The sequence below is a fragment of the Dreissena polymorpha genome, chromosome 2, assembly GCF_020536995.1.
Source record: "Dreissena polymorpha isolate Duluth1 chromosome 2, UMN_Dpol_1.0, whole genome shotgun sequence".
NCBI lineage: Eukaryota > Metazoa > Mollusca > Bivalvia > Myida > Dreissenidae > Dreissena > Dreissena polymorpha.
The window spans coordinates 139,295,990-139,315,455 of NC_068356.1; the positions used below are offsets into that span (position 1 = coordinate 139,295,990).

Consider the following 19,466-nt stretch of genomic DNA (forward strand, 5'->3'; position numbering starts at 1 on the left):
TGGTATCTTCTATCATATTTTGCAAACTAGATTAGGTATCAACTCTATTAAGGAAAGTGCAGTGGACATTAGAACCAATTCCTGCTTTCATAATTAAACAGTTAATGCCCTTGCGAATTTTCTGCAGGGTGGGTATGGGTTTAGGCATGCCTGTGATTGCTCAAATGCCTTGATAGTTAAAATAAATTGAAGTCTTTGAAAATAGGCAGAGTACCACAGGAATACCCAATTGTGTTACTTGTATACTACAAAAAATGCACGGTGATGCAATCATGTTTTCTTAAGAAGTGGCATCCCAAAGAAGTATTCTGGTTGTAATTATACGACAATTAATGGTGGAATCAAGGAGACAATTAGACTTAATACTGAAACCAAACTATGGTGATGCTTCTGATATGGAAACCCTATTAGAAAATTGATAGCCTTAATCAAAGGGTGTGTCACAATCAATAACTGACTTTCTACCTTAAAGATGAAGAAAATAGAAAATGCTGTATTGTCCAAACAGTGATGTTTTGAGCGTTAACATATCCCCATGCATTGAAGGTGTGTAATACCTTAGCTCCACTGTGACCTATATGAGATGGACTGAAGAGTGAAAGCAGTGGGGTGACCTTCAAGATAAAGGTCATTGGTGACCTTCAAAATGAAGGCCATTGGTTATTTAAGGCCATATGTCATAGTAAAGTACATTTGTTTAAGATTTTTGTTAAATCTGATTTCTTCCGAACGTGCATCAAAGTTATAACATTTAGGCTCCATTATTCCACAAAGCTTTGCTTGATATTTACATATACAAAAAAGACCAGCTGCAGCCTATAATTATTGACTTCTAGTCCTTTAATGAAAAGGAAAGTATAATAAATGTCCACACACATACTTGCATGTTTTCCATCAACACTTTTGCTAACTCTTAAACCATGGATGACAAATACCATTTGCCTTGTAATATGAAAAATTGTTGTTGGCAAACACTTCCAGATTTGCGCGTGTCTGCAAACAAAAGGCATGCTTGTATTTATTTGTAATATTTATAATTTATTCCACTTTTGTAAAAAGAATCCAAGATTGTCTTTCTTTATTTAAATAAAAATATATTAGTATGCCAGCTGCTGGCATGGCCACAGTTACTGCAGGACAGGTGACAACGTATTGATGACATGGTGTTTGATCATTTCATATGGTAGAGAAATACCCAGTACAATGCAGAGCTCTTTATTATTGTGAACCTTCATATTACATTACATAAGGTACTGTGTAGCTGAAGTATAAGTATGCTATAGAGCAAAATCTTACTGTGACTCATAGAAATTGGATCGGGCATGGTCTCTTTCATGTCATCTTCTTTTCTGTTATCTTGCTTACTCATATGAAATGCATGATCTGCAAGCACTTCTATAGATATAAAGTCAATACCTGTGATCCAGTTTAAAATGTATGAAACAAGAGTAGTTTTTAACAAGAAAAATGGCAACACAAGTCCAGGTTTTGAGGTTTCCAATGTTTAAGACATTAAGGTTTTAGACCTCTCAAAAACTTGGTGCAATATCACCTTATTTCATACATTTCAGTTACACCCTTTGATCTCTGAGTAAGTGCGTAAAACTCAAATTTAAAACAAGATATTTGTTATAATAATCACCTCAACCTACTGTGGTAGTGAGGTAAAGCAGATACTTTTGCATCCAAAAGTCCTGGCTTAAATTTTCGTGGCTTACTATTTTTTTTCAAGTTTGTTTTAAAGACTATTCAATATAGTAAAGTGTTGTAAATAAAAACATTAAATGACAATTAAAAAATAGTGAGAACAAGTCTTCGGGTCTTATGCATTATAGGCTTTTTGTGATAAATTCCTTCCTGATCTGTGTAGGTACCATTTTAACAAATGGTTGATTACTATATGAGTTCATTATGAGTTATGCATTATTTACATATTTAAACATACAATTGCACAATTGAACTATTCTATAAATTGAGCCTGGTTTTTCCGTCCAGCACTTTTTGGTTACATCATAAATAGCTTGGTGTCCACCACCAAATTTTAATTTAGTGCTGAGTTTGTGGAAAGTCCTAAAATTTAATAAATTGAAACAAAAAAATTGTTAAGGCATTTTGCAAAAACAGACAATTTATATTGGCTAAAAGTCAATGATGTAACGCTGGACACTTTGTATTAAATGTTTGAAAAAAGTAAAAAGAAAAACAGTATTTTGTAAAATGAACCAATTTCAGCTTCTTTCTAAGCATCTGCATTAACGCAGTACATTTTAATGTTTTTTATGTAGAGTGGCAAGAGTTGTCCAACTCTAGTCTCCTTGATGTAACTGGACACTAAAACATACTTGTTTCAATCATAATTATTTTATTTGAGCAAAATCAGTACATTTAATGGCACACTTCAGCACTATTTATTTCCTGCATATTTATTTAATACACTTTGATAGCTGAAAAGCCAGATATACATGTTTTCAAATACTTCATGATGTAACACAAGACACCGACAGAGTAATTGTGGATTTAATAAATTCCTATTGTGTGATATATAACATGTTTGGTGTGGAATAGCTGTAGATCCTTATGTATGCACCTCTTTATCCTTCTGTATGCACCCACTGGCTGTTAGTCACCTTATAAATATATAAATTTTATGACGTATCATGGACACACAGCGCTGTCTTACTAAAATAAATACAGTATAAATAAAATAAATTTCTAAATAAAATTTTAATTATCTCTTCCACTTTATTCTATACTGGTATTAAACAACAAAAGTTGACAAATTCTCAGAAAAGCATGTCAGATACTGTGGGTGGGGTACTTCCATATCAAATAACTGGAGTTTCCTGTTAATCTTGGAGCTTTTTCTAGTTGTATTCAAATTGCATTGAAATTGAAATACTTTAAAAATCATAGTTTTTATTGTTTCTGCTGCTGCAAAGTACCCAAGGAGTGTTTTTTTTTTGTAATCAAAGATGTAACAAACATTTCCCGCTTACCCCACTCCTGCCTTGTCATCCGCCATCTTGAAACATAAGGTTGTTCATGTCATCCAAAAATAATTTTCACCCGCTTACATCATTTTCCAAATGTATTTGATAATATTGTTGACTCTAAAAGTAAGACAACTTCCAAATTCTGCAATTAAGGTAATTTTAGTGATGTAACAGATTTGGACACCACTGAGAAAACATGATTTGTATACGCAATTTTAAAATATTCTTGTTGAAATTAACGCCATTGATTCGTCATTACAGCGTTTCCACCTCATCGTTGTTCGTATCAAATAATTTGTAGACGCTATGTACACAATTAATGTAAAAACAGTTTGAGATCTTAATTCAAGATGTAACATATTGGACACAAACTGTTACATCACCATTCATAAAAAATAATGATTGTTTGACTGAAAATTGTATAGGTTTGTGCCTTTTTTAAGTTTTATATCCAAGAAATAACCTTTATTGATAATATTGCAATAAAGATAAGTAGCCCAAGTTTTTTTGGTAGAGTGATGGAAACAGGAACTCATGGGCACTGTAAAAGGTATACCTTTTTTGTCCAGAATCCACATGTATTTGTTACAAAATTTTGTACTTAATACAAGGTAGAACTTGGTAGTTTTATGATATTTATCAACAAGTTTTTTGTAAATCTCATCAAATATGGCCACAACATTTTTCAAATACATACATGAAATTTATAATTTACAGTTTTTTTGGGATGTAACTAAATAGAGAGGGACGGAAAAACCGGGCTCATTTGTAAACTAAGTTTGTCTGAATATGAATGTGTAGGTGAGTAATATGAACTGATCAGAGTAATATGAACTGATCAATGTGAACTATTTCGGACCTGATTTAATCTTTTGTTTTAAAAATAATGTACTACATGCTATTCATATTCATATATCAGTTATGATAGTTGTATATAAATACATTATTTTTAATGAATTTATGCAACATCTAAAATTCTTAACAGAAAGGACTGCTAAGATATATTCATTTAGGTACCCTTGCAACTGTAGCTGGAACCTTGCAACTGTAGCTGGAACCTTGCAACTGTAGCTGGAACTTAAAAACTTAAATATTTTTCTTTTTTTAAATCAAGGATACATAAAATATGTATATGCTCAGGCTTTGCACATCAACAAAAGAATACTGATTCACTAGAAACACATGATAAAATGACAAGAAACACCAACAAAACGATGTTACTTGGCAAACGTGTTCTTTATGTCACAGATATAAAGCATCTTTTATACCAATGTCAAAGTCCATGTAATCACAGACTCAATTGAAATTTCTGATACATGAAGATTTTAAATATAGGCATCTGTTGAACATTTGATTTTGTAGTTGAGTAGACCCATGAAAATCCACACAAATTATTGTCTGACAAACAATACTAGTATGGCAGCATCACATTTATTTGTATATTTAAAGTCAGTAATACTTAATTGATGTAATGACTGTTTCACTCTGTGAGGGTTAATGTTAAACTGGTGTGTCTTGTGCAGAAATGTCAAGCAAACACAATTGATTTGTAGCCACTCTTGGAAATTGTAAAACACCTTCTGTTGTCATTGGAAACAGTATATTTACAAATTTGTCATATAAATTTTGTTGGTGGAAAAGTTTATTGCTTATTTGTCATTAATGTAGGTGAATTAATGATGTTCACTGTTTTTTTTGGGTTGTTGTCCATGATGTATGGTAGCACGATTTTTTTGTCAAGCATTAAAGTGACAGCTTGTGCATCAGTGACACTTACACTACGAGACATGGTTGACATGTGATTCAGGATGTTATAACGGTAATAGCGCATTTGAAATTAACATGCACATGTGGGGTTTATGAGATAAAAATGAATAATTAAAACACTGAGGCATCCACCAGATTACCAGATCAGGTGCATACATGTACTGTGGTATTGAAACAAAAACAATATCACAAAGTTTACGCATAAAAAAGAATAATAAGCCTCGACATTCAATTTGTTTTTGTCATATGAATGTTAATGAAAATCGGACCCTGTTTGTCAACTGACTGTTATTCAGATTCTTTTAAAGAGGTTTATATATATATATATAAAGATTAAAGACTATATATATAAAGAATTCACATATTTGTTGTTTTTTTAGGTAAAGTTTTATGTCCTTTTGACCTGGCTGTAGTTTTCATCATATGTCAACTAACATTTAAATAAAAGTGCAAAACATTCTACATGCAGGCAACATCACATCGGATGCTATGAATAACAACCTGCACCATTTGAGCAGACACGAGAGCACCAGCAGCAATGGCAGTTACCGTAGCAACGGTGCGACCAGCGGTCTCAACACCCCAACAACGCCCGGCAACAATGGTGCCTCGTCTCTAGTCATACCCCAGCCAGTGAAGCCATCTAACATGAAGCAAGCCAGTAAAACATATCAGTGTAAAATGTGTGAGCAGGTTAGTGTTGTTTGTTATTTAGATTTTTGTCATTTTCTATACTTTTTTCAGTTTTATCATAGTGGTCAATCAATCTACTGACATTTATCCTGTGCGCAAATATACTATTAATAATGATTTTAGGGTAATCTTTGTTTTCTTCTGTTTTTATTGCCTTTGAGAATGTGTATGTCCTCAACAAGTGGAATTCATTAAGAATTGTATTTGAATTGCCCTAATGTATAGATGAATGTCAAGAAAGGAATTTGGGCTGTGACGAATTTTGGCAGAACTATGACCCTTTTTCTGTTTTCCCTCTATAGAATATATACCATATTTTCCAGATTATAAGATGTATCTTTTTTCAGACAAACAAGTCTTATCTCTGCACAAAATTTATATTTTGAAAGTCAGAAATGCATAAATGGGCAAGATTTGTTATGTTTTTGCTTTTATCATGAACCTATTTTATTTTAAACCTAAATTTGGTACACTCTTCTTACAACAAATTAGAACAAGACCAATCTGTAGTGATTTATAACAACGCTTATGACAAATTAAAAACTAAGAACAGCTACAAATTCACATACACAATCAATATCCATAATGTCTATTTACACAATGCACATTCACATCACATTATATGGACCATCTTAGATTTGTATCCATGAAATTTCTCAATGTCTGAGTTGAAAAGCTTGGCAACAACTAATGGGAGCATCTGCCCCAGTATGGCCAGTGGAATACTGTCCCTCCTAATCATCAATGTCCACAGTTAATGTAGCATTGGTGTAAGGTGGCAGCATATCCGCCATTATAGTCAGAACATTTTGGCCCAATGACATTTGGCATTATTTTAAAACTGGGTCATGTGGGGTTGTGCCCAATCTTCATGAAAACGCTGACCATTAGTTTTAGCAATAGCAGATTAAATTTGAAAATGAGAATAAGTGGAAAGTTGGAATTTAAATAATTTTTTTACACATAAAAATATGTATCAATTCAATTTTTTTTTAGAAAAAAATTGTTTAAATGGTTGATTGTAACACTACAAAGTCCAAGAAGCATGTAATCACATTAAAGTTAATGGATAGTAAATATGTCATTTAAGGCAGTCTTATTTTTTAGTGTTAGTGTTCACATTCCCAGATTCCAGAACAGCTGAATGAATGTATCCTCAAGTGACTTACAGAAAATATAATATGTTGTCATTGAGAATTTTCATATTATGTTACAGAAGTCTAGTTCATGAAAATCAAATCACTATTGTAGTCTTCAACCATTGTATATAAGCATTACTTAAGACTTGATTTAAAGCTATACTTATCCTACCTGTAACGTGCAAACACTTTGCATTCAAAATGCATTTCCATTAAGAATACATTAATACAAAGTTGCAAAATTTCTACTGGCTAATTCTTTTTCCATGTAAAACTGTTTGTGGTTAGATGACATTGATTAAAGTCACAATTTAGAATCCGGTATGTATTAACTTTGTCAGACAATCTAACATATTGTGGTTTCACATGGCTGCATATAATTAGGGATTTGGAAATAATTTTGTTTATTAAATGTTTTCTATTTACAGAAATCTCATTTTGAAAGATACACATGAGTCTGGTAATTTTAATTAGTTTTTGCAATGGAAGTGATGTTTGTGAAAACTAAAAATTGCAAACTATTAAGGGAAATTTGTTTATGGTTTGCATCCTACAGTACCCTCCCTTTAAAACTTACCAATATGTTTTTGGATTACAACATGCACACTAGATATTCAATTGTTTGTTGTTGTTTTTGATGATTTATTGCGATTACATGCTGTCTGTTTGTCCCAATAACATAAATCTCATATCCTAAAGCTGGAAACCCCAATTTACGAAGTCACTCGTGGTAAATATGATGTGTTAGTTATTATGTCATGGGTCTAGCATGCAGTCATGAATCTTTGTTTGTCATATAACACCCATAACAAGGCAAAAAAAAGGAACAGAACAATAATTTTATATTATTGTCCCCTACCGGTGAAACCGGAGGGGACTTATGGTTTGCACTCCGTCTGTCTGTCAGTCTGTCCGTCACACTTTTCTGGATCCTGTGATAACTTTAAAAGTTCTTCATATTTTTTTCATGAAACTTGAAACATTGATAGATGGCAATATGGAGATTATGCACATCATTTCATTTTGTTCCTACGTCAAAAATTCTGGTTGCTATGGCAACAAATATTTTTAAAAAAATACTGACAATGGTGGAGTTTCACCGGTAGGGGGCCATATTGCTTGGCAATCTCTTGTTTATTTTATGTTCTGTGTTGGGGGATTTCCAAATTTGTTAGGGGAAAACGGTTGACCTTTATGCAGTTCTAGACTTCATTGTTTCAAACCAAACAACTGCTGGGAAAGCTTACTTTTTTATATGCAATTAGTGTCATATATTTACTAAACATTCAGCCTAACATTACTAAAAATGCAACTGATTTTCTTTCAGATATTTTCCACCAAGTCTGACCTGCTCATTCACTGTCAGCAGATCCACAAGCAGGACATGAAGACATTCAGGTGGGCACAGTATCATATTATGTGAGCAAGCATTGGCAACATGAGCCTCAATCTGTGAACAGGGGAACTTCAACCCTTTGCATGCTGGGAAATTTGTCGTCTGATAAAATGTTGTCTGCTGAATTTCTTACATTAGCATTTTCTTTGTTTTTTTTCAAATAATACTATCAGAAACGCAAACAGTTTGCAAAGGCGTTCAAAATTCGGTTCCTGCAGCACTGAAAGAGTTAACCCTTCACCACTTAGATACCTATTTTCATGCATTTGTAGTCCCTTAGAAAGTTAAATTTTATTTAAGAAAAACTTTCTTACTGCATTCAAGTTTTTAAGGCTTCATCTCCAAACCGTAGATACCTATGAGCAGCAAACAGCATATAGCCTGAAGAGACTGTGAGTTACTTGCAGGCTGTTCTGGTTTTATGCTGTTTGTACATAGCAATTTTCCCTTTGCCTCTGAGGGTGAAAGTGTCAATGCATGTGGGTTAAGTGTCCGCACAGATTAGTCTGTGAAGTCCCCACAGGCTATTAGGGACAACGCTTTCTGCCTTAACTAGATTTTTTCTTAGAAGGGACCTTCCTACCATGAAAAAGTATCATAAAAGCAGAAAGTGCTGTCCCTGATTACCCTGTACGGACTGCACAGATTAATCTAGAACGACAACTTATGAAACACATTTAAACCCCTTTTCACAGAGGGAGCCTCTAATCTAACCATTATTTAGCTGGTACTGGTTCTTCCCAGGAAAATGACCCAGGAGCCTTATGCTTTCAACGCATTCAAGCTGAAGAAAAAAGTCCATACCAATGGCATCTTAGTTGCAAACGGTCTTAATTTAAACCTGTTTATTGATTGCATCGAAAGCCTAAGCCTTATTGAAACAATTTTGAGTCCAATAATTAATAGTCTTATTGGGACCATGAATTATGGAGAACCATCTGTAAAAAATTACTATAAATAACCAGGTCATAACCATCCATACCTGCTGATACTGATTAAAAGAAGTCAAAAGCATTGCCAGAAGAATGACAATAACCGCTGATATCGGTTGAAAGCAGTCAGCATTGCCAGAAGAATGACAATACCTGCTGATATTGCTTGAAAGCAGTCCAAAGCATTGCCATAAGAATGACAATACCTGCTGATATTGGTTGAAAGCAGTCCAAATCATCGCCAGAAGAATTACAATATGCACTGATATTGGTTGAAAGCACTCCAAAGCATCGCCAGAAGAATGACAATACCTGCTGATATTGATTGAAAGCAGTCCAAAGAATTGCCAGAAGAATGACAATAGCCGCTGATGTTGGTTGAAAGCAGTCCAAAGGGTTGCCAGAAGAATGACAATACCTGCTGATATTGTTTGAAAGAATACCAAAGCATTGCCAGAAGAATGACAATACCGCCTGATATTGGTTGAAAGCAGTCCAAAGCATTGCCAGAAGAATGACAATAGCCGCTGATATAGGTTGAAAGCAGTCCAAAGCGTTGCCAGAAGAATGACAATACCTGCTGATATTGTTTGAAAAAATAACAAAGCATTGCCAGAAGAATGTCAATACCGGCTGATATTGGTTGAAAGATGTCCAAAGCATTGCCAGAATACCCGCTGATATTGGCAGAAAGCATTCCAAAGCATATCCAAAAGAATGACAATACGTGCTGATTTTGGTTGAAAGAAGTACAAAGCATTGCCAGAAGAATGACAATACCTGCAGATATTGGTTGAAAGCAGTCCAAAGCATTGCAAAAAGAATGACAATTCCCGCTGATATTGGTTGAAAGCAATCAAAAGCATTTCCAGAAGAATGAAAATACCTGCTGACATTGGTTGAAAGCAGTCGAAAGCATTGACAGTTGAATGACAATACCTGCTGATACATGTTCAGATTAAAAGCAGTCCAAAGCATTGCCAGAAGAATGACAATACAGGCTGATATTGGTTAAAAGCAGTCCAAAGAATTGCCAGAAGAATGACAATACCTGCTGATATTGGTTGAAAGCAGTTCAGAGCATTGCAAGAAGAATGGCAATACTGTAGCGTACTGCTGTCCTGTTACGTGTAACTACCCCGTATTGACTTAATTAGTTAGTCATAAACAAGTTTCAAGCAAATAAAGCCGCCATAAGTTTAAAAGATTTATTCTGTATAACGTACGTCGATTGTTGGATTACAACAGCGGATATATAAAACTCTGGAATATCTGGTTCGTGGAGCTAAGCAGTTATTTCTTCGTAAACAGAAAACGTTAATCGACTTAAAAAATAGAGATGATGAATCTATGTCGCGGATGAGTCACCACAGGATGTAAACAAACAAGTATACAAAAATGAGACAATTCATGAAGGTGAACCGATTGAAATTTCAAGCGAAACAATTACAAGGAAGAAAGTAGAAAACCTTATCTGCAAACAGGATCAGCGATTCAAGTTTAACTGTTCTGCTGATCATCCACCGAATAGCACCTCTTTAGTTCTATGATCCAAAAAATACGACCGTTCTTCGTGAAGGCTCGAACCGGAATGATTCCAAAAGAACGCTGATCTTTCTTGGTTGATTCAGCACCCGGTCGACCCGACCTATGATCGAACGACCAACTAAGGCAAATCGACCCGGGTCGACAAGTTCTAAGAATCCAAGATGACTGCTGTAGCGAATGTACACAAAGCACCGATGAGGACTTACCATTTGCAATTTTTAGTAAAATGAGATACATTGTATGATATATCACATAGAGAAAATAACTATTAAAACTCTGTGGTGAGTTGAAATGGATACATATTACAAAAAAATGGAGAATTTGCCGTCAGGACGCCATTAAACAAAGAAACTGCTTTGCTCCTTACAAGTGATAAGCAACAATAAAATAATTAAAGGTTTATGGAAGCTTAAAATACAGTGAGGGGGGTTTTACTTACAAAATGCATTCTGTATAGACATAATAAATATGCAGTCATGTATTTGTATAAAATTCCCTCACTAGTGATCATCAAACTCTTGGAATGTTAATACATGTATTAAAAAGTAAGTGTTCATTTACAACATAAATATTATAATTTATTAACAAATATTAATATTCAGAATATCATCAAACAAAAGGTGGGGAGCATCATTACCGGCTGATATTGGTTGCAAGATGTCCAAAGCATAGGCAGAAGAATGACAATACCTGCTGATATTGGTTGAAAGAAGTCCAAATCATTGCCAGAAGAATGACAATATCGCCGATACTGGTTGAAAGGGATCCAAAGCATTGCCAGAAGAATGACAATACCTGCTGTTATTGGTTGAAAGCAGTCCAAAGCATAACAAAAAGAATAACAATACTTGCTGAAATTGGTTGAAAGAAGTCCAAATCATAACCAGAAGAATGACAATACCCGCTGATATTGGTTGAAAGCGATCCAAAGCATTGCCAGAAGAATGACAATACCTGCTGTTATTGGTTGAAAGCAGTCCAAAGCATTGCCAAAAGAATAACAATACTCGCTGATATTGGTTTAAAGCAGTCCAAATCATAACCAGAAAAATGACAAAACCTGCTGATGTTGGTTGAAAGCTGTCCAAAGTATTGCCAGAAAAAAATGACAATACCCGCTGATATTGGTTGAAAGCAGTCCAAAGAATTGACAGAAGAATGACAATGCCCGCTGATATTGGTTGAAAGCAGTCCAAAGCATTGCTAGGAGTATTATTGTCCCCTATCGGTGAAACCGGAGGGGACTTATGGTTTACGCTCTGTATGTCAGTCCGTCACACCTTTCTGGATCCTGCGATAACTTTAAAAGTTCTTCATATTTTTTCATGAAACTTGAAACATGGACAGATCGCAATATGGAGATTATGCACAAATTTCATTTTGTTCCTACGTCAAGAATTCTGGTTGCTATGGCAACAAATTAAAAAATCTGACAAAGGTGGAGTTTCACCGGTATGGGACCATATTGCTTAGCAATCTCTTGTTTATTATACCTGCTGATATTGGTCGAAAGCAGTCCAAAGCATTGCCAGAAGAAGGACGGTACCCGCTGATATTGGTTGAAAGCAGTCCACAGCATTGCCAGAAGAATGACAGTACCCGCTGATATTGGGTGAAAGCAGTTCAAAGCATTGCCAGAAGAATAACAAACCTGCTGATATTGGTTGAAAGAAGTCCAAGGCATTGCCAGAAGAATGACAGTACCCACTGATACTGGTTAAAAACAGTCCAAAGCATTGCAAGGAGAATGACAATACCCACTGATACTGGTTAATAATGGTCCAAAGCATTGCCTGAAAATGACAATACCCACTGAAACAGGTTGAAAGCAGCCAAAAGCATTGCCTAAAGAATGACAATACCTGCTGATATTGGTTGAAAGCAGTCCAAAGCATTGACAGAAGATTGAGAATACCCGCTGATACAGGTTGCAAGCAGCCCAAAGAATTGCCAGGAGAATGACAATTCCTGCTGATACAGGTTGAAAGCAGCCAAAAGAATTGCCAGAATAATGACAATTCCTGCTGATACAGGTTGCAAGCAGCCCAAAGCATTGCCAGAAGAATGACAATACCCCCTTATACTTATTGAAAGCAGTCCAAAGCATTGTCAGAAGAATTAACTGACATTTTGAGCTGTCGGCATCCTTTTCAGAACAACAATACCCAAATAAAGGCAGTCTTTAATAGTGATGTAGAACATTTTATAACATTTGTTTTTATGTCCTCCACCACTATAGTGGGGGACATATTGTTTGTGCCCTGTATGTTGGTTGGTTGATTGGTTTCTTTGTTTGCTCCAACTTTAACATTTTGCCATAACTTTTGCAATATTCAAATAGCATCATGGAGCTGCACATTTTGAGTGTTGAAAGGTCAAGGTCATCCTTCAAGGTCAAAGGTAAAAAAAAAAAAATCCAAGGGAAGTAATAAGCTTTAAAGGGAGATAATTATCTGAACCTGACAAATGATAAACAAAAATTTTTTTAATCAAAGCGCCGCAGTAGGTGACAAAGTGTTTCTGACAAACACATAATTATTCTGCTATATATTGCAGCTAATGTTTGGAGAGTTGTTGAACATTAACACTAATTACAAGTGATCAGCAGTTTTATTCATGTGCTGTATGCAGTTATATTAGCATACAATGATTACATGCAAATACAACCATGTGAATGTATGTTATATTTGTTCCTACCTTCAGCCCATCAGCATTTAGATGCCCACAGTGCCAGAAGTGCTTTGCCAACTCGTCGTACCTGTCTCAGCACAACCGCATTCATGCAGGCATCAAGCCGTACAAGTGTGACATCTGTGACAGAAAGTTCACCCAGCTATCACATCTGCAACAGCACATACGCACACACACAGGTATGTATAGCAATTTATCATACCACCGCATTGATATCTGCCTGATATTAAGCGTTGCCTGATATATTTTTTTATATCATGGTCAACAGGAAGTTTTTATATCAGTCATGTGTGGAGGATGGTCATATTACTCGGAATCAACTATAAAGTAATCATTTTTAGTAAAATCAAATCAGATTCAATGAAACAAGCAATTTGACACCGAGATGTAAAGTATTTTAAACAAAAAATGCAACACTAACAGCAAAAAACATTTTTTACAAGTATAAAGCGATCATGCTCAAGACTTCATTATTAACACGTCAAACGACAAAAGTCATATGCTTCCCCGCTATAACTGCAGCTTTTTAGCGATTTTTTCATTATTTCTTTAAAATCGGGGACGTAGAGGTATGATAAACAAAAAACAGGTTACTTTCTGATCTTTTTGTAATATATCAGGCTCAGCACAAATAAAATAACTGCTAGGAAAGCCTCGCTGTTACATTATTCTAAGCCTTGCCTGTATGACAAAAGATCAGGCAGTAACCTGTTATTCTCTATATACAGGTATGTTTATCCATATACAGGTATGCATAGCAATATCCAGGTTAACATAACAATATACAGGTATGTATACGGATATAGAGCTTTGAATAGCAATATACAGGTATTTACATTCAAAACTGACCTAATGGTCACTTGAGATTTGCAGACAACGGTCAGTCTGCATTCCCCCGATGAAAATCACTCTATATAACACTTGAGAATAATGTTTAATTTTCCATAACGGCCAACGGCCAGTATATTTCACTGCAAAAGTCATGTTTGAACTGACAAAAATGGTCACACGTCAGTCGTTTTGAGTCGCGAAACAAACAAACCAGGTGCACGTAACAATAAGAATGTGTATAAGTAGCAAATATTGGCTGCATTCAGAACAACAAAGCATGAGGGCGTGACAAAGTCAATAGATCTTTATCTCTGATAAGGTGTTAAGAACAACAATAAGCTGGCAAGCGTTGTTATAAGAAGGCAATAAAAGGATAAGTGATCGTCTATTCAGGAAAAAATACATTGAATTGCAACTTGTATAACAAACTAAATATTTTTTAAACAAGATTTTGGCGTCTTTTTCTTTGAACTAGAACAATACAGTTATACCGTACTTTTGGTTTATGACAGTGAATCTGCTTTTATAATTGTCAGATGTGATGTCAATGACACGTACGTGACAATCTTTAGTTCAAAATACATCCCAATGAATGTAATACAAACTCTCAGATTTACTGAATGAACAAGATACGGATAACAATATCTTTTTTGACTAGCCTAGATATTGAGTGATCTTGGATTGGATTGTAGCTTTGTTTCAATGGATATAGTGTTCATGGAGGTCCCTGGTTGGAATCCCACTCAATAAATGTTTTTTGAAAATCTTTCCAAATACACCATAAGTACTGGTTCTTTCTACAAAAAACGTTCTTTGTAAAGCCAAATTTTTTTATGCAATCAAGCAAGAATAAAAATTGTATAGCCCAAGGTTCAAAAGCATACGACACTTAACACAGTTTCTGAAGAAAAAAAACCTGTTCAAGTTTAAAACTTGAATCTAGTAATAAAGGTTTTTAATTTGATTTGATTTATGAATTGTGATCTCAGAAAAATGGGGTTAAATGCTTTTGTGTAAAGTATCATCCCATATAAGTGTGTGCAGTCTGTTTGTGTAAAGTATCATCCCATATAAGTGTGTGCAGTCTGTTTGTGTAAAGTATCATCCCATATAAGCGTGTGCAGTCTGTTTGTGTAAAGTATCATCCCATATAAGCGTGTGCAGTCTGTTTGTGTAAAGTATCATCCCATATAAGTGTGTGCAGTCTGTTTGTGTAAAGTATCATCCCATATAAGTGTGTGCAGTCTGTTTGTGTAAAGTATCATCCCATATAAGCGTGTGCAGTCTGTTTGTGTAAAGTATCATCCCATATAAGCGTGTGCAGTCTGTTTGTGTAAAGTATCATCCCATATAAGCGTGTGCAGTCTGTTTGTGTAAAGTATCATCCCATATAAGTGTGTGCAGTCTGTTTGTGTAAAGTATCATCCCATATAAGTGTGTGCAGTCTGTTTGTGTAAAGTATCATCCCATATAAGCGTGTGCAGTCTGTTTGTGTAAAGTATCATCCCATATAAGCGTGTGCAGTCTGTTTGTGTAAAGTATCATCCCATATAAGCGTGTGCAGTCTGTAAAGTATCATCCCATATAAGTGTGTGCAGTCTGTAAAGTATCATCCCATATAAGTGTGTGCAGTCTGTAAAGTATCATCCCATATAAGTGTGTGCAGTCTGTTTGTGTAAAGTATCATCCCATATAAGCGTGTGCAGTCTGTAAAGTATCATCCCATATAAGTGTGTGCAGTCTGTAAAGTATCATCCCATATAAGTGTGTGCAGTCTGTTTGTGTAAAGTATCATCCCATATAAGCGTGTGCAGTCTGTTTGTGTAAAGTATCATCCCATATAAGTGTGTGCAGTCTGTTTGTGTAAAGTATCATCCCATATAAGTGTGTGCAGTCTGTAAAGTATCATCCCATATAAGCGTGTGCAGTCTGTAAAGTATCATCCCATATAAGTGTGTGCAGTCTGTAAAGTATCATCCCATATAAGTGTGTGCAGTCTGTAAAGTATCATCCCATATAAGTGTGTGCAGTCTGTAAAGTATCATCCCATATAAGTGTGTGCAGTCTGTAAAGTATCATCCCATATAAGTGTGTGCAGTCTGTAAAGTATCATCCCATATAAGCGTGTGCAGTCTGTTTGTGTAAAGTATCATCCCATATAAGCGTGTGCAGTCTGTTTGTGTAAAGTATCATCCCATATAAGTGTGTGCAGTCTGTAAAGTATCATCCCATATAAGTGTGTGCAGTCTGTTTGTGTAAAGTATCATCCCATATAAGTGTGTGCAGTCTGTAAAGTATCATCCCATATAAGCGTGTGCAGTCTGTTTGTGTAAAGTATCATCCCATATAAGTGTGTGCAGTCTGTAAAGTATCATCCCATATAAGTGTGTGCAGTCTGTTTGTGTAAAGTATCATCCCATATAAGTGTGTGCAGTCTGTAAAGTATCATCCCATATAAGTGTGTGCAGTCTGTAAAGTATCATCCCATATAAGTGTGTGCAGTCTGTTTGTGTAAAGTATCATCCCATATAAGCGTGTGCAGTCTGTTTGTGTAAAGTATCATCCCATATAAGCGTGTGCAGTCTGTTTGTGTAAAGTATCATCCCATATAAGCGTGTGCCGTCTGTTTGTGTAAAGTATCATCCCATATAAGAGTGTGCAGTCTGTTTGTGTAAAGTATCATCCCATATAAGCGTGTGCAGTCTGTAAAGTATCATCCCATATAAGTGTGTGCAGTCTGTAAAGTATCATCCCATATAAGTGTGTGCAGTCTGTAAAGTATCATCCCATATAAGTGTGTGCAGTCTGTAAAGTATCATCCCATATAAGCGTGTGCAGTCTGTAAAGTATCTTCCCATATAAGTGTGTGCAGTCTGTAAAGTATCATCCCATATAAGTGTGTGCAGTCTGTAAAGTATCATCCCATATAAGTGTGTGCAGTCTGTTTGTGTAAAGTATCATCCCATATAAGCGTGTGCAGTCTGTTTGTGTAAAGTATCATCCCATATAAGCGTGTGCAGTCTGTTTGTGTAAAGTATCATCCCATATAAGCGTGTGCAGTCTGTAAAGTATCATCCCATATAAGTGTGTGCAGTCTGTAAAGTATCATCCCATATAAGTGTGTGCAGTCTGTAAAGTATCATCCCATATAAGTGTGTGCAGTCTGTAAAGTATCATCCCATATAAGCGTGTGCAGTCTGTAAAGTATCTTCCCATATAAGTGTGTGCAGTCTGTAAAGTATCATCCCATATAAGTGTGTGCAGTCTGTAAAGTATCATCCCATATAAGTGTGTGCAGTCTGTTTGTGTAAAGTATCATCCCATATAAGCGTGTGCAGTCTGTTTGTGTAAAGTATCATCCCATATAAGCGTGTGCAGTCTGTTTGTGTAAAGTATCATCCCATATAAGCGTGTGCAGTCTGTTTGTGTAAAGTATCATCCCATATAAGCGTGTGCAGTCTGTTTGTGTAAAGTATCATCCCATATAAGCGTGTGCAGTCTGTTTGTGTAAAGTATCATCCCATATAAGTGTGTGCAGTCTGTTTGTGTAAAGTATCATCCCATATAAGTGTGTGCAGTCTGTTTGTGTAAAGTATCATCCCATATAAGTGTGTGCAGTCTGTTTGTGTAAAGGATCATCCCATATAAGCGTGTGCAGTCTGTTTGTGTAAAGTATCATCCCATATAAGCGTGTGCAGTCTGTTTGTGTAAAGTATCATCCCATATAAGTGTGTGCAGTCTGTTTGTGTAAAGTATCATCCCATATAAGCGTGTGCAGTCTGTTTGTGTAAAGTATCATCCCATATAAGTGTGTGCAGTCTGTAAAGTATCATCCCATATAAGTGTGTGCAGTCTGTAAAGTATCATCCCATATAAGTGTGTGCAGTCTGTAAAGTATCATCCCATATAAGTGTGTGCAGTCTGTTTGTGTAAAGTATCATCCCATATAAGTGTGTGCAGTCTGTTTGTGTAAAGTATCATCCCATATAAGCGTGTGCAGTCTGTTTGTGTAAAGTATCATCCCATATAAGTGTGTGCAGTCTGTTTGTGTAAAGTATCATCCCATATAAGTGTGTGCAGTCTGTAAAGTATCATCCCATATAAGTGTGTGCAGTCTGTAAAGTATCATCCCATATAAGTGTGTGCAGTCTGTTTGTGTAAAGTATCATCCCATATAAGTCTGTGCAGTCTGTTTGTGTAAAGTATCATCACATATAAGTGTGTGCAGTCTGTTTGTGTAAAGTATCATCCCATATAAGCGTGTGCAGTCTGTTTGTGTAAAGTATCATCCCATATAAGTGTGTGCAGTCTGTTTGTGTAAAGTATCATCCCATATAAGTGTGTGCAGTCTGTTTGTGTAAAGTATCATCCCATATAAGTGTGTGCAGTCTGTTTGTGTAAAGTATCATCCCATATAAGTGTGTGCAGTCTGTTTGTGTAAAGTATCATCCCATATAAGCGTGTGCAGTCTGTTTGTGTAAAGTATCATCCCATATAAGTGTGTGCAGTCTGTTTGTGTAAAGTATCATCCCATATAAGTGTGTGCAGTCTGTTTGTGTAAAGTATCATCCCATATAAGTGTGTGCAGTCTGTTTGTGTAAAGTATCATCCCATATAAGCGTGTGCAGTCTGTTTGTGTAAAGTATCATCCCATATAAGTGTGTGCAGTTTGTTTGTGTAAAGTATCATCCCATATAAGTGTTTGCAGTCTGTTTGTGTAAAGTATCATCCCATATAAGTGTGTGCAGTCTGCACAGGTTAATCAGGAACAATATTTTCCACCTGAACTCAATTTTTGTCAAAAAGAGTCTTCCTTTAAACGAAAAATACAACAAAAGTGGCACGTGTTGTCTCTGATTGTGCAGACCACACAGGCTTATCTTGTACGGCACTTTGGGCACATGCATTAAACCCCTTTTTCACAGAGTGAGGCTCATGTTTAAGTGATAAAGTGTTAAGTCTGTGTTGCTGTGTCCCCAGGAGAGAAGCCATACAAGTGCCACCACACGGGCTGTGGGAAGGCGTTCTCTCAGCTCTCCAACCTGCAGTCACACTCCCGCAGTCACATGACAGACAGGCCGTATCGCTGCAACTCCTGCTACAAGTGCTACGCTGACGAAGCTGGTCTTAGAGAACACATACCAAAACACAGGTGAATAGACCAGACACAGGTGGCATGGTTGTTTTGGAATTGACTGTATGCAAATTTTACCTTCAGATTGCTAGTCACACACTTATACGCAGTGAAATAAAAGCTCATTAAAGATAAGCTGGAGATATTTTAAAGTTTGACTATAATGCACATCACTGACATTGATTTCATGAAAATCAAGTACTATCAGAAATATTGACCTTTATTATGCCCCCCTTTGAAAAAGAGGGGGTATATTGTTTTGCTGGATGTCGGTCTGTCTGTATGTCGGTAGACCAGTTCGTTTCCGATCGATAAACTCGTCAACGAATCAAACGATTGGCT

The 19,466-nt window shown here is 35.8% G+C and overlaps 1 protein-coding gene across 6 annotated transcripts in view; it reads left to right on the plus strand.

Moving 5' to 3' along the window:
* LOC127869191 (zinc finger protein rotund-like) overlaps positions 1-19,466 on the plus strand; it is a 245,230-nt gene that overhangs the window by 216,075 nt on the left and 9,689 nt on the right. For 5 of the 6 annotated variants that reach the window (XM_052411533.1, XM_052411538.1, XM_052411537.1 and 2 more), the window contains 4 exons: positions 5,230-5,453; positions 7,920-8,011; positions 13,172-13,338; positions 18,971-19,142. In XM_052411533.1, coding sequence (XP_052267493.1) covers positions 5,230-5,453; positions 7,920-8,011; positions 13,172-13,338; positions 18,971-19,142 — 655 coding nt within the window. The remainder of the gene's footprint in view (positions 1-5,229; positions 5,454-7,919; positions 8,012-13,171; positions 13,339-18,970; positions 19,143-19,466) is intronic. The other variant, XM_052411534.1, reaches the window with a different exon arrangement.